The 15227-nt window shown below is 52.3% G+C and overlaps 4 protein-coding genes across 4 annotated transcripts; 2 read left to right on the top strand and 2 right to left on the bottom strand.

Annotated features, from left to right (window-relative positions):
- Window positions 1-2112: 2112 nt before the first annotated feature.
- Window positions 2113-2975, bottom strand: PHACADRAFT_128453 (uncharacterized protein; the record flags this gene model as incomplete). Its single annotated transcript, XM_007399963.1, has 2 exons — window positions 2859-2975; window positions 2113-2802 (listed from the first exon to the last, which is right to left on the bottom strand). Coding segments are annotated over exons 1-2 (768 nt in total), but the record flags the coding sequence as incomplete, so codon positions are not given.
- Window positions 2976-6831: 3856 nt separating this feature from the next.
- Window positions 6832-8119, bottom strand: PHACADRAFT_212785 (uncharacterized protein; the record flags this gene model as incomplete). Its single annotated transcript, XM_007399962.1, has 2 exons — window positions 7303-8119; window positions 6832-7245 (listed from the first exon to the last, which is right to left on the bottom strand). Exons 1-2 carry the CDS (start codon window positions 7648-7650, stop codon window positions 6832-6834), a joined length of 762 nt encoding a protein of 253 aa, XP_007400024.1. The 5' UTR covers window positions 7651-8119.
- Window positions 8120-8999: 880 nt separating this feature from the next.
- PHACADRAFT_199704 (uncharacterized protein) lies at window positions 9000-11210 on the top strand (the record flags this gene model as incomplete). Its single annotated transcript, XM_007399961.1, has 5 exons — window positions 9000-9042; window positions 9538-9638; window positions 9693-9805; window positions 9860-10540; window positions 10595-11210. 5 exons carry the CDS (start codon window positions 9000-9002, stop codon window positions 11208-11210), a joined length of 1554 nt encoding a protein of 517 aa, XP_007400023.1.
- A 1007-nt stretch (window positions 11211-12217) lies between these two features.
- PHACADRAFT_165508 (uncharacterized protein) lies at window positions 12218-14341 on the top strand (the record flags this gene model as incomplete). Its single annotated transcript, XM_007399960.1, has 7 exons — window positions 12218-12349; window positions 12627-12696; window positions 12755-12905; window positions 12962-13166; window positions 13334-13697; window positions 13737-13846; window positions 13913-14341. The coding sequence occupies 7 exons, from the start codon at window positions 12218-12220 to the stop codon at window positions 14339-14341; spliced, it is 1461 nt and encodes a 486-aa protein (XP_007400022.1).
- Window positions 14342-15227: the final 886 nt, after the last annotated feature.

The following is a 15227-nucleotide window of genomic DNA, read 5'->3' as shown; positions in this document are numbered from 1 at the left end:
TTATCTGCTATCTTCGCCTGGTCTGGATAGAGCAAGTGAGTAGAACCGCTCTCAATAAATGCTGCAGAACGTACCATGGCTACCGGCAAATGCATCCATGCACAACTGCAGCTTATATGTACGCGAAGCATGTGTAGTGCGATGAAGTGCTGAAAATGTGAGAGATAGCACTAGATGACTACAGTTCCCTTTCCCCCAGTATGCGGCAAGGCTTGCAGTCGCGTCGTCTCTTCTGCCCATCCGATCTGACAGCTCCCAGAGAATATGAAAGGCCTCCACTCGGCCGTCAAGGGCATTGGAACGGGAGGACTTGCAATCAAACAGTAACGCCGAGTGGATAAGATTCCAGATGTCGTCTAGTATTGGACGTGCCATCTGGTGCTCGAAGAGATCCGGCTCCTGAGACAACACTGTATAAAGCGATTTTGGCTGCACCTTGGGAGGGCCCGGAAGATATGCGCAAAGAAGTTCCGCATACATGAAAAATACCGCGAGTAGACTGCAACATTCTTGGCCGTGGTACTCGTAGACGGGTTGTAGCCGATCGGAGAACGGACGGAAGACGAATGACTTCTCATCAATACCTGGGACTAACCGTTTCGCGATCGAGCGAACAGTAGGGAGTCCCTTTCCGCCGCGGGTAAGGAGGCCGCGAAGGCAGGCCACCGCAGAGCTGGGGAGAGGATACGGAGAGGTAGAGAAAAAGAGTAATGTCGTCTTGTGTAGCCAGTCGGGGCTTGAGATGAGCAAGGGGCCGCTGGATCCACGGCGGTCTACCAAGTCCACAAGCATCTCCATCAATGTGTCCCATGCCTGAAGAGATATCGATGTGAGATCTGGGATGGCGCGCAGCCTGACAGGAAGGAGGTACTCGGAGTCAGCACCAAGGCGGCTGACGATGAGATGGCTGATGAAAGAGAGAGACTGCACGGGGTCGTATGTGAGCTGCTTTAACGTATTTCGCACTGTTGGAAGCAGATTGTCGTCGGCCATCATGACGGCTATGGATAGTAGAATATTCTTGTCGCCCTGGTTGTCGCGCTCATTGGGTCTAGGTGTCAGACGGAATAGCGAACGAAGGTTGAACTCCTGCTCATTGGGCCGTGGAGCTACCCACTGCGCAATTGGCTTCGCTGCAGCGAACCCTGATGTGTCAGGAAGAAGACTCTGGACACATGCCAGAGCGGAGCTGGGAAGCGGATATGGGGAGGTGGAGAGAAGGAGTAATGTCGTCTTGTGTAGCCAGTCTGGACTCGAGTCGTCTAAGGGCCCATTGGGTTGGCGGCGGTCCGCCAAGTGGGCGAGCATCTCCATAAGGATGTCCCATGCCTGGAGGGACAACAGAGTGAGGTCTGGGATGGCGCGCAGCCTGACTGAAAGGAGGTAGCTGGCGTCAGCGCCAAGGCGTCCGACAATGAGATGAGCGATGAAAGAGAGAGATCGGGCAGGATCATGTGGATGTTGCTTTGAAACATCGAGAATCGTCGGAAGAAGGCTGTCGTTTGCTAGGATTGCAGCTATTGGTAGCATAACGTCCTTGTCATGTTGCATGTCTTGTTCACAGGCTAGGTGCAGCCGGTCGAACAGCGGAAGAAGGTCGATTTCATTTTCGCCGAAACGCGGGGCTATCCACTGTTGAGCGAACGCCTTCGCTACAACGGAGGACCCCGATGTATCGACGAGAAGGTTGCGAAGGCACGCCAGTGCAGAGCTAGGGAGGGGATAATTAGAGGTGGAGAGAAGGAGTAAGATTGTCCTGTGCAGCCAGTCCGGGCTCGACACGAGCAGAGTTTCGGGCCGATGACGGCCTACCAAGTCTGCAAGCATCTCCATGAAAGTGATCCACACCCGCCGGGACAGCGACGTGAGGTCCGGAATACTGCGTGGCCTGGGCGAACGGAGGTACTCGGCCTCGCTACCGGCACGGCTCACGATGAGCTCGACGACAAAAGCAAGTAAGTCTGCAGGAGTAGAGCGCTGCTTCAGCACATCCCACATCGTCGGAAGCAGGTTGTCGTCCGCCATAATCGCGTCCATCGACAGCAGCATCTCCTTGTCGTCTTGATCGCCGGTGACCACCCGATCCTCCTCGTCGTCAATGATCGCCGCGTCCGGCCTCGACCTCGAGTGTCCAATCATGCTCTCCAGGTCCCCGAGAAAGGAGGTCAATGACCGACGCATCTTCATAGTGATTTGTATCCTCGCGGCCCGCATGACTGCCTTGAGCAGTGGCATCTTGTACGGGCATCGTGGCGAGATAAGCGGTGCAAGCGTAGTGACAACAAAGAAGAAGGCCCAGCCTGAGACGAGCGGTATGCAAGTGAGGCCTATCTGCTCGTCAACATTTGCAGTGAAGAAGCAAAGTCCAATGAAGAACAGGCCGAGCGACAACTGGAGTAGCATCGGAAGTACGGCTGCGATCTCGAAGACCTTCCACTTGCCCAGCCCTGGCTTGCGGTACTGGCGTGCACGGAGGCGCTCCTGCGGGGAAGTGTACTCGAATGCAAGATACTCGCGTAGCCACTGCTTGACAAGCATGCTAAATGATGCTGTCGCGAGACTGATGATGAGACTCGCGAACCACAGGCCGTTGACGCGGACGGCCCATAGCGGAGCGGTGAACTGGGGAGGGGCAGGGGCCGGTTGGGCGGTGGAGTTGAGGGTCCCGGATGTGACGGTGTAGCTCTGGGTCTGATTGGCGATTCGTTCGAGCAGGAAGGTCATCTGAGTGTTTGGGTCTGGCTGGAGGTCGGTATAGGACTCGATGACGAATGCTGATAGGACGGCCGAGTACAGACCGGTCTGTCACCAAACACGAATGTAAGAACGCTACAAGAGCGGAGCATAGATCAACTCACGAATACTAGAAGGGTGTCGATGTCTTCCTTACAGTCTCGGACCTTGTCTTCGTCGAATTCGTGCACGGTCTTAGCCATTGTCTGCCAGCCTGCAGGGAGTGGAACCTCGACATAGCGTGCACCTCCAGTGGACTATAGCACATATCCTATCAGTCCAATAAAAACTGGGATGAATGTGGGGTGTACCGGAGGTTCTTGCTGTGACATGTTCGATACAGCGAGGAACGGTTCAACCTGCAAGGGCCTAGCGGTAAAGGTTATCGCTGCTGCGAGAGGTTGCGGTGAGAGATAGGGCGTTGCAAGTAACGTTGGGCTGGCCACTCGCACCGGCTTAAAATACACGCGAAAGGCATGTTCACTGAGGTACACAGCATAGTGTGAAATACTCCCGGCAGGAAATCAGGGAAACTATTTGTGTGGTATGCTGTGAAGGAACTCACGAGCCAGCAAGACCTTTGAAATTGTTAGCGTATCGCAAAGCGCAGCACTCGTGTTTGACATTAATGCAGTGCCAGTAACGACACCCTAGCAGATTGGCCATTATCAGCATCGGGCCTTTGTACTTATGGTAGAGACGTACCACGCGTCTTTCACTGCATCCTAAGGCAGTATACACAGCGTCCCGAAGAATAACGCAGCATAGTCAATTAAAAGCGCAGGCATGGCAGCGACGCCACCTTCAAGGCCGCTGCTGCTGCGCATGAACTCGTGTGGTGCAAGCGTCGAGCCAGACGACCACCGCAGGTATCATAGTGACTGACAGAGAAGCGATTAGACTGCTCGATTGGCACTCTGTTCGGAATCCAAGGGGTGCAGCTACGCAGCAGAGTTACATCGCGTCAGATGAGGGACTCGGACACGCGTCGCACTCAAACAGCCCGGAATGCGCGCGAATGTTCTTGTGTACTGTATCTGCTACCTGCAGTAGGTGACTATAGACAGCTCATAGTAAATATCAAGTTGACCAAGTTGATGTAACACCAGAGCGGGCGCTTCTATGGCGCCTCTAGCGTGCGGCCGCGCCCCCGAAGACGCCAGACCGTGCTGAGGTGCCGCGAGCCCTGGCTGTGGCCACAGCTTCGCCTTTTGGCCCCTTGTTGGCCTCCATGTTGTATATAAACAGGTATTTGAATGATTCAATTTAATCTACTTCTTTGAGCCGATACTTGAGGCAACTTACGCGCTGTAGCTCGGAATTTCTGGACCGTTGATGGCTTGCGGGCTAGGTTAGGGTTGATGACATAGATAGCATTTCATTCCCACACTCCCTCAAGGCCTCACCGGCCTCACCTACAATGGTCAGCGCAATCCGTCTTCATCCTGTGGCTTCTCGTGGGCGCGACTTGGTTTAGCTGAAGCCTATGCGACTCGCCGAAGCCCCTCGTCCTGTTGGCCATCACGCTGCAGGCAATGACATGCCTGGCAACCATCGAAATACGCCCGTAGATATCCTGACGCTACCGATTTCGTTTCCGGATGCCCGACACCCCGGTGTTCCATGAGAGGAGCGTGGTACAAAGTAGTTTGCGGGGAATTGGTTTGGAGGTCAAGCTGGGAACTTGCCTAGTGCGTTACTCTTTGGTTTTGCTCTCCTTCGCTCCCGCTGATGAAGTAGCAGGAGCTCACACATCTAGCACTCAGCCACGCCTGGAACACGTTAGAAATATACCAATACACAAGCTCTACGCGGTTTGCTCTGCATGTGAACGCCGTTCCGATACGAACCAGTTTCGCTGCTCGCGGAACGCGCGAAACATCTCTGCCCCCTAACGGATCAGCAACCGCCTTTAGGCTGAAGGCCGCACCCATCGATATCCCCATCTTCTAATTTGGAGCTTCACGGCAGCGCTCGTCGCTCTCTACAATCTCGCCAAACACACTGAACACCAGGAGTTCTCGTATCAAGAACTACGTGTCCATATCTCCTATTTGCGAGTTTCCCGGGCCCTGGAAACGCTCTGGCCATTGGTGGAAGCCACAAAGCGTCGGTCATGGGGTCTTGGAGCGCCTGAACGTCGAAATCGTGGTGCTGTGTAGCGTCGACGAAATCATCGCGCGATGTTTGTCGCCGTTCCTTTCCTGCGCGTTGCCACCTCTATCGGCGGTGGCTTCAATGCCGAGAACACGTCATGAGCAACGTCTTTCTATGAATCTTACGTCACGGTAGGTCCATTCACAGCCATCCCGGCGTGCGCCCGGGGCCATATCTGTTCCTGGTATACGTGAAGGAGCCGAGCAGGGTAGGTATACGCGAGTACATGCAGCAGGTCTTCGGACGAATTCGGTCACGCAGCGAAGCCATTCATCGCACGAGGACCAAGCTGCCTGAGTTGACCGCGCGTGCTTGGAATGCAGAGATGTCGGACTGGAGGTTCACAGCGCCTTGTGGATGGACCCGTCATCGAAGAGGGGGGTTTTCGGCGATAGACCGGCGGCGAAGTAGGTTGTGGAACACGTCACGCACGAGCCTTAAGCTTGAACCAGAGTACCTTGCGCTATTTGCTACACAGCCATACTTGTCTACACGCGGGACGCTCATTCGCCAAGATTTAGTCACGGTCATTCGAATGAAGTGTATTTTAGCTCAAAACTTGAACAGTAGACGGCCTATAGGCTCCTCACGTGCTGTCCATGGCGAAACGCACATGCATAGCGGCTGGAGAGCAGCGGGAAAAGGAAGTCTGTGAACGCATGGGCAGCTTGGACGCGGACTGAGCAGATTCAAGCCTTCGAAAATCTGGGACGCCGCGACGTCGACCGGCGGGAAAATATTAGCTTCGCGGTGAAACGGCCAGCTTGTCCAGCCGTCGCAATGATGGTGCTGCACGCGCGTGATCTGATCTGATGTTGGACTGACATATCGTCTGCTGCGTCGCCTCCGCCAGGCACAGCTCGAGGACCACATCGAACAAGCTGCCCTTATCGAACTAGGGGTAGCGCTTGGCACGATCTGAGTGCGGCCCGGGTACGCACGTATAGACGGGCGCAATCCGTGAGCCTGCTTCCCGGAACGTCCAGAATCTCCATGCTGAACAAGCGCCGATGGATCCGCAGAGCTGACCACCGCGAGAACTCAGTTCCACGAGGACGAGCTTCCATAGGAGGAGGAGAACGGCCATCATGTCGAGCGTCATAGCGTAGAAAGTGCGAGATAAAGACAGACCTACGCAATAGGTTGCGCCACGAACGTGCAGCATGACACCGGCAGCAAGCGTGCCATGCTCCTAGGGCTGCCGGCAGAAATGGAGATTCGACGGAGCCAGCAGGGGTGGGCGAATCGGCGATGGTGATGCCGAACAACATCCATATGTTTGATAGACATCATGACGCGCGGGACAGAGTTCCGACGGAGGAGCTATCGAGCTATCGAGTTGACCAGCATCTAGTGCGCGATGTCCGCGACCAAGACTTGGTGTCAAACGCGTTTTGAGTGAATAAGAGCGAGAAGTCACCATTTGGGCGACAAGGCCTCTTGCCGCGGTGTTGAGCGCCCGCCAGACGTCGCCGACACGGCCACCGTGATGTCGTGCGTCCCGTTCTCGATAGCGGTCTCGACGCTCTCCACAGAAGCATGTACGATCCGGTAAGACCGTGCGCTGCAATTGCCGCCCCGGGCGCGCTCGCATCTGTCGTCTCGAACGATGTTGATGTTGCGTTTTCTGGGCCCAAACAGAGGCCCGTGCGCGCAGCCTTGAGTGTGCGACGAGCTGCACTTGGAGGTTAGATCACAAGCAAAGTACTCGGTAGCGTCCGATGCTCAAATCGATGGTGAGAGAAGTCGAAGGTCGGGGTGGCGCAGCGCGCTCTAGTACGACCGGTTTCGTAGCCAGTTCCCCGCAGAGGACCTTCTTCGGTGACCAGTCCGCTTCCGAGAACCGTAAAAACCCTCTGCGCTGAGATCACTACCCTCGAGATCCACTCGGGCAGGTGAGACCTTGCGCGACAGAAGGCTTCGCCGTAGTCCCGAGCCCGTCTAGCCTGTCGCATACGCTCGCGCGTAGTCCGCCTTGCTCCGCCAAATATACGACGAGGCCGAGTCGCAGAAATGTGTCGAGACAGCCGCGAATGCGCACACTGTGACGAGGAGAGTGTTGCGCGTGGTCTCAAGAAGCCCGTTCACTGGCGGGAGACGGATGTGCTGAAACGCGATATGGGTCGCGATGCGATGACCAGAGGTGAGGGCGACGTGTAGGAGCTCGAAGTGCGGCTTCTGGGGTAGCAAATTTGCAGAACCAACAGGCTCTCGGGTGGTGTCCTGAACCGACGCGTTCGCCGCGAGAAAGTTGAAGTTGTCGCACATAGATATGGTAACACGCGGGTCGTCGAGAAGAGCAGGTAGATGTGGAAGAGAATGGCAGAGTGACACGCACGTCAGCTCTGTCTGTATCTAACAGAGCCGCAGTTACGACGCTCTGGCGCATCGAGATCTCGCCAACATCTTCACAGCCTCCGCCGATGACCAGAGCCCGTTTGAAGGCGGGGCGGCGTGCGGGTGCGAGATGATTATCTGTCTCCTGGCACGAAAACTCTTCGTTTCGGGGTATTCGATGAGGTTGCTAGGAACGAGACTGCCGCCGTGAAGTTCTGGACTGAGAAGTGGTATTTTCGTGGTGGAGGCACTTCTCGGCGTGGAGGGTCCTGTAGACCGCATGAGAGTGACCGAGAATCTGAGATAGTGCGGGAGAGAGACAGATGTTGGCTTCGGCTTCGCAAGCGGCTGCTGCTCCGTTGGATGCGGTTCGAGGGCTTTGCGAGGAGCGCAAGTAAACTTGCGTCGGAGGTACGCTCGCATTCTGACTGAACTGAGCGTGGAGCTTGCATGCCGAAGCAGTCGTAATAAGGTTTGATCACTGCTAGGAGCTGGTCGTGCAAACCTTCCCTCTACATCAAGAGTAGAGAAGGTCAAGACTGAAGAGTACACACCGTAGGAGCCCGACGTGTCCTTCACCCAGTTCTCTATAAACCATCTCACAAACGTCCCTCGCAGAATTTCGGGTATTTAAAGAGAGCTCGGAAAGAGACGGTTGTCAGTGTTGGGATATTTTCGAGGATGCTGCAGCGCGCGCGCGGCGACCAACGCACAAACGGGACAACAGGCCAAAACTGTATACGCGGCTCAACGTGCAGTCGAATAAAGCCATTGAGCGAAAGTGGGATTCGTTGTGTATCGTAGATGAGAGGTACCAAGAGGGGCACCAAGATGATAAAGGCGTAGATGGGTACGGTTGCAGATCAAAGTGGCTCGAGTGTTTAAACGCCGCTCGGATTGCAGAGGCTAGAATATATGATACAGTGTAGGACCACTCCTTCACGCAGAAAGTCCGGGAAATAGACACTATGTGCCGACGTATGTGCCAATGTGCCAATGTGCCACAAGTGCTTCTGAGTTAGACTCGCTTTGGAATCATAAGCTAATGCGTACTCTTGCCTTTCCTGACACTTGTTCCAAAGCTGGCCATATTTGAGCGAGTGATCTGATGCAACCCCGATGCAGTGTCGGCCCCGCCCTTTTCCTTTTCTGGCCTGTAATGCGGCCTCAGCCCGACTTCCTTTGTCTCTATGACGTGCATTGGGAGACAAAGTTGTGTCATTGCCACAGTGTCTCTCAACGACATGTCAGTGGTCAGTGCGTGGGAATGGCTGCCAAAGTTAAACAGCTGGTGAGCTCAGGCTCACTTCATTGGAAACCTTGCCCTTCTCTCCCTGAACCCTTCTCCCCCTCCCCTTGCCCTCCGCGTGTCTGTCTGTGTTTTTGTGGAGCACGCAGCTTGCCAGGTCTGGGAACAATTATCTTTTAGATGCTTGTGCCCAACTTATACAAGCAGGAGCTCTGCTGCACTTTCTGTGATAGGCGTGTCTCATTGCAGGTCTGTAAGGGGCAGAACAATATACTCAATCGTGGATGACCATACGGCCTGGTGTGTGGTCAACGTGATTTATATTGCATTATTACTTAATTTCTCTTAGTGCAAGTGCCAGCCTGGCAAGATCTACTTTCGCTGGGCTGCTCCAAATTGGCCAGATTTGCTTGCATTCAAGCTCTCAGGCATCAGGCTTCCATCTGGCTTGTCTTTGTCCTCTCTCCTCGACTCAGACCCAAAATCTCCACTCCTTTACTCTGGCGTCCTTTCTCAACCTATCATGGCACCCACAGCAAAGAAGCTGAAGCGTACCAACAAGAAGTGTGAGTGGAACGAGTCAGCAGAGGGATGCTTTACCAACCACAGTGGTTGCTGTGTTCATAAGCGACCTCAGCCTACAGTGGCAGTCGCCGCTTCCCCTCCACCTCAGTTGTCAACTTCAGCCACTCAGCTGCTACCGCTGCCTACTTCGCCTCAGCCTATGATTGAGCCTACATGTACACTTCCTACAGCTTCTTCTTCTCAGCCTCTCTTGGCCTCGACATCTGCTGGGCCTTCTATCTCTTCTGGTATTGCTCAGGTCTCTTCTGATGCCCCTCAAGTTCTTTTGGGTGTTGCTCAGGCTCCTCCTTGTGTTGCTCAAGTCCTTTCTGGTGCCTCTCCAATGTCTACTGCCGCTGGCCCATCCTGACTTCCTGGAACTTCTGGTCTATCTCAAGGGTCTGGTGCCCAGGTTTCCCATCCAGCTCTCTCTGATCCCTTGGCCAACGCAAGACACACTACACAACTGTGTTCAGTATTTACTGATGAGCAAGCAGCTAGGCTTCAGCAAGAACACAAGCAGCGCCAGCAGGTCACACGTACTTTGACTTACGAGGAGGAGAACAGCCGACAAGTGCTTATTGCATCTTATACACAGGTAAATGCTATTTCTCTCTGTTGTTTTTGTGGATTGCTTATCTATTCAACTTAGAATGATCAGCCTCCACTGGAACTTGAGTATACAGGCCCATGGGATCCTGAGTGGCTGTATCTTCCACTTCAGGACGAGGGCCTTTTAGACACTCTGGGTCTTGATGGCAAGAAGTATTGGAGGTGGAGTCCCAAAGATGGCAAGTGGCTTATGCGCCTGTGAGGCAGCAAGGGCATAAAGGTGAAAGCTGGCGAGCGTGTTTATCTTCGTGCAGAGGGTACTTCTGAACCTGTCAACGGTTCTTCTTTGGCAGCCAGATCACCGCATACTCCAGCATTGTCCTCTCCTAACTTGCGCACAAGGCTCACCATGGAGCGTGCTGCTGTACGCTCACAAGACCAGGCCGCACTGCTCTCTCGTAATGTTAAGGGCAAAGGTAGAGCTATTCCGCCATCTGCACTGCCACTGCTGCCTACTCCACCTGCGCCTTTCCGCAACCCCTCTTCCTCTCTGCCATCAACCAACCCTTGCTATGTATCCAAGTGGCTTGACGACTCCTTCTTGAACAGCCTGTCACCTTTGCCAATCTCTCCACTCAGCAGCCAAGATGCTTCTCAGACTGTCGCCAATCAAGCTCAGGCTCAGGCCATTCCACGCAAGATCAAACCTATTCTGCGGCCACGGCTACGTGTACCCCAGCCCTTTCCTTCTCTCTCGCCACTGCACAATGAGCCCCAGCTGTCTCACATGCAGCAATCAGTTATCGATCTCTGCACCCCCTCGCCCAAGATACTTCCTATTTCTGGCCCCGGACGTGATGCAGATGACACCATCAGCATTGACTCAGACACAGACCCTGGAGGTTTTGATGCCAGAGATGACGATGTTCCAAATGGCCAACCTTTGCAGTAGCCGGAGCCTCGCCTTCCAACCGCGGATGATGCCGACGCCATCAGTATCAGCTTAGACACAGACCCTGGAGATTTCAATGCTGGAGATGGTGACGGCGATGTTTCGAACAGCCAACTATTGCAGCAACCGAAGCCTCGCCTTCCCACTTTCCCTTCATTTCACTTCAACCTAGGCTCGGACTTTGGCTTGCCTCATGACAACTCCAACTCTGCACCACTCACTCCCAGTCCTTTGGCTACTGGACGCTTCACTATGCCTGGCTCCTTGGACTCTCTGCACCATTCAGATTACCTGCCCTCTCCTCGTTGCGCCTCTGTCTCTCCTATTGTCAGCACAGGCAGTAAATCATGGCCCTACGACTGGCATGTGGTGAATGTTCTGGCATGCTTCACGCATTGCTCTTGGCTGCCTCCTGGCCAAACAGTGAAACAGGCCTTTGAGACGTTCGTACCTGGGCTCGAATTCAGTCGCACCTTCTGGAAATACCGCAAACACTGGCAATCTGCAAGCTCCGAGACCCAGAACAAGTTCCTCAAGTACAGTCATACTGCAGACGGCCTCTGGACCCACTTCATGGAGGAGGTTCCCAATTCCAAAGGAGAGCACAGGAATGCTACGAAGCAAGAGACACGAGCCCAGAAGCGCACTGCATCTCAGATGGAATAGGTTGGTTGCTCATTATCTCTACTCATGCCACAACTTTGTTTGTCGTTCGGCCTCACTTGTTCTGTAAATTCAACTTCGTATCCTGTACCCTGTCATTGTCTCCTTACAGATGTCCACATATCCCAGCTGTATAGATTTGTTGTGCGTTATTTCCTGTGTTATTTCCTATGTAGTTACCTGAATTTCAGCTCTATTACATTGCGTGCCTTGCGAACTATGTGCCCGGTCGCCACAGTGTGTATAGATTTGTTGTGCGTTATGTCCTGCATTATTTCCTACCACTGGTCGCCACAGTGTGCTATGCCCTAATGGGTTGACCAACCTGACAAACGCGTAAGCTTCAGCTGTCTCTACCATCAGCTCTCCTTCTCACCACCATACCGCCGCTTGGTCTACCCCCTCGCATCTTGAACAGCCTGCAGCATGGACAAGGCCGTGAGCAGAAAAGCAGGAAAGGCCAGGGCAGATGAGGCCAGGGCTCAACAAGCCAAGGTAAACACCCCTCTCCAATGGTATCAGAATGAGTACATGACTGTGACCGTGCCCCAGCGTCCAATGAACAGCTGCACGCAAGGCGATAACACAGCGTCACATGGACAGCCACATGTGACACAGCAACACATCACAGTGGCTGTGTTAATTCTCGGCGCAGAATTGTCCTAGCGTACGATAACACATCACAGTGGCTGCGTCCAATCCAAGGCGTCGGACGGACAGCCACACGCGACATGACAACACATTCCATCATGTAGACACTCAGTTTGTTGGTTTGTCAGTTTGTCATATGTACAGATTTCACTTGCAGATTTCACTTGTGCTACAAACAATTGAGTGAGGGGTGGCATTGACTTAGCAGAGGTTTCTAAAAAGAGGTATGCGCAAACCACTGCTGAAATAGGAGACACTGCATGTCCTTTGCTGTTCCTCTCCATCATATCATAGATCTCATGGACCCTATCTTCCGTAGCCTTGCTGACTATCCTGAGCTACTTAGCCAGCTCTCGTTCATGCAAATTGTCCACTTTATTATCTATTCTGCAAAAGTCAAGGACAACATCATCATTACTCAGTCGGCACACCATAACTCAGCTATACCACCCAAGAACATCTCTCCTGCTGTGCAGCAGTTTCTGGCGGAAGTACTACAAGTCAACACGGCTACTATTCTGCAGTGCTGGACTGCCCTAAAGCATGTGGCATGGGATGAGGCATATGTTTCCAGGCTCAATAGCAATGAAGAACATGTGTTCCAACAATATGGCTCTACCAAAGGGCTAGGTAAGCGACAGCCTATCTATCGCAGCATCCAGTGTATTCGTCCTCTATTCAGTGAGCCATACTCTGTACCCTCCAAGTCACTTTTGTATGAACACCAGCACATGCAAGCGTGATGCACCTCTCAAAAGAGTTGAACAGAGACATGTCATTCTCTTCACCTTTGATAAAGGTGTCATTCTTGGCTACTCAGTTCATCTGTATTGTGACCGTGAGTTGAGTTTGGTGCTCTATCCTAAATTAAACAGTATTGATTAGAACAGCCACAGAGTGCAACACCAACTTCCATCACAACTACACAGTGAAAGATGGGGTCTGCACCTATTACTCTGGTGTTCCAGAGTTCCTCCAGGCTGGAGAGCATCATTTTGTTGAGCGGAAGCTTGTCAATCTTTGGATTCACCTTATACTGACGGCATGGTGAGTAGCAACATGTACAAATATACATTGTACAGTCTGAGACAATATTTATGAAGGACTTCAGCTTCGGCTTGCACTGACACATATAATGAAGTTTTGGCTCAGCCGCCACTACAAGACTGGCCCTTCAGCTCACTGCTTCGGCCCGAGCACGTCTGGGATGCGTTTACCTTGCTCTGCCTTATGGAAGACTATGAGAGACGCAAATTTGTTCTTCAAGTTCCGCACAGTGGCGATCAGAAGTATAGATTCTCTGATGCCGTTCAAAGCAGGAACAACTTCTTCCAGCATACAGGACAGCCTGAGCTTGCTCATCGTTGCAATAAGTGTGTACGCTACAGAAAGCTGGACTAGCGAGGTCTTCCTACAGGTATTTACACCTCATTTCTATGACATAATTTTTCTACTAAACTTCGAAAATAGCCAAGACATCATGTGTCGTCACCAATGGCATGACCATTAGATATCCTTGCTGTGCAGTTCATAATTGCAAGGTGCCCCTTACTAGCCGCTGCGATCGCTTTTGCTTGCAGCATAAGGAGTTACATAAGGTCTGCTCCATAATCGGCTGTGACAGAGCCATTGTCACAGGCAGCAAGGTCTGCAGTGACCAAACCCATATCAGTGTTGAGAAGGCATATAATGAGCACGGCCAGTCTCACTTTCAGCTTCAACAACGTCTTCGCAGCGTCTGCATAGCCAGTGCCGTGACAACCACAGGAGACCCTAATGACAAGGCTGCAGAAGAAGACTTCAATGTGGATGCAGCAGGCAACACTATCCCTGCCACCAGTCTAAATGCCTCCAGAGTGGGGACACAGAAGATTTGAGCACAGTTTGGTCAAAAGCGCACACACAACAAGCAAATTATTGTTGCCCCGTGTGGTGTTATTATTGCCCGCACAACCTTCTTTGGTGCAAAAGGAGTTCGCAGTGTTGCTGTACGTCATTTGTTATCACAGCATTCCAAGAGGCAAATAACAATGCTATGCCATATAATTCTGCAGGAGTTTATCAAGCAGACATATAGATCAGTGCCATTTGTCCCGGACCATGTCTTCTACAACAACAACTGCCACATGAAGAAAAGCGTGGCAAACGATCCTTTCTTTGACCACATTGCACTGACAGTTGATGTATTTCACTTCAAAAGCAAGCACAGCTCAACTGATCTATATTACCAAAGCCACTGCAACCTAGTAGATTATTCCGAGCTGCTAGGAGAAGACGGACAGGGCTGGTTTTTCAACTCATCTATTGCGGAGCAGACTAACGCATGGCTTGCCAACTACCTCTCAATCTGCCATGAGATGCACAGAGATCGTTTCAATTTCTTCCTAGATGAGATGATCATCCGCCAAAACAGAAGTACTGTGTCCAAACTTAGGTCCCAAGACGCCATGCCAGATTATTGGTCTGCCGATATGTTTGAGTAGGCTATTACAGCAATTTATTCATTTATTAGTGTGCTACTTGGCCCAATAACCCTGCGACACTACCATCCCACAGTGACCTTGTTCCTAGCCGTGCGCAACTTTGTACATTCCGTGGCAACCGTATTCCTTGCTGTGTGCCACTTTGTAGGCTTGTGCCATATCTCCCACATCAAAAGGCAGCCTCATCGCTCATGTGCGTGCATTTTTGCGCTCATGCGAGGTCTGCAGCATGCAGTCGTGCGAGAAAGTGAACTTGAAGAATAACATAAAGCATAGGCGCCTACAAGAATGTGCATCGGCTGGAGGCTGAAATATGATGCACCCATATGTGCCATATTTGTCGTAGCTCATTTGGACAATTCGACAAGGCAGCATGGTCATCGTGGTAGTTGTGGCCCACGAACACAACGCCTGTAGCTAATTCTGGTAATTGCGCGCGTTCTTGCCACCGGCGGGATGGGCGCCTTAATGCTGAGCATCACGCTTCCGATCGTGAAAAGCGCATCACTGATCAATCACCGATTGTTTTTCCTGGCAGTGGCACATCGGCACATTCGGCACATTCGGCACATTCTGGGGGTTTCCTGGACGTCCTCCCTTCACGAGACGAATTAGTTCCTCTTTTGTGCAAAAAGAGGTCCAAAAATATATACAATATTTTTCACAAAAAGAGCTGAACACTTCTCCTGGGAAGAAGCAGTGCTATTTGCAGCACGAAAGGTGTACTATTTGACTTTTTTTTGAGTGTGGGAGGTATTCAAATATTTCCAAGGAAAGTAGGGTATCTATTCTTGTGCCTATTTTCAGACAAAATAGTGATCGCCTGCTGTAATCACCCACTCATAGTATGACTGCATAGCATGAGTGGGCGATCACTATTTAAGCT

Source organism: Phanerochaete carnosa, assembly GCF_000300595.1.
Source record: "Phanerochaete carnosa HHB-10118-sp unplaced genomic scaffold PHACAscaffold_10, whole genome shotgun sequence".
Lineage (NCBI taxonomy): Eukaryota > Fungi > Basidiomycota > Agaricomycetes > Polyporales > Phanerochaetaceae > Phanerochaete > Phanerochaete carnosa.
The sequence above is the reverse complement of the archived record's forward strand: the minus strand, read 5'-3'. Positions and strand labels throughout refer to the sequence as shown.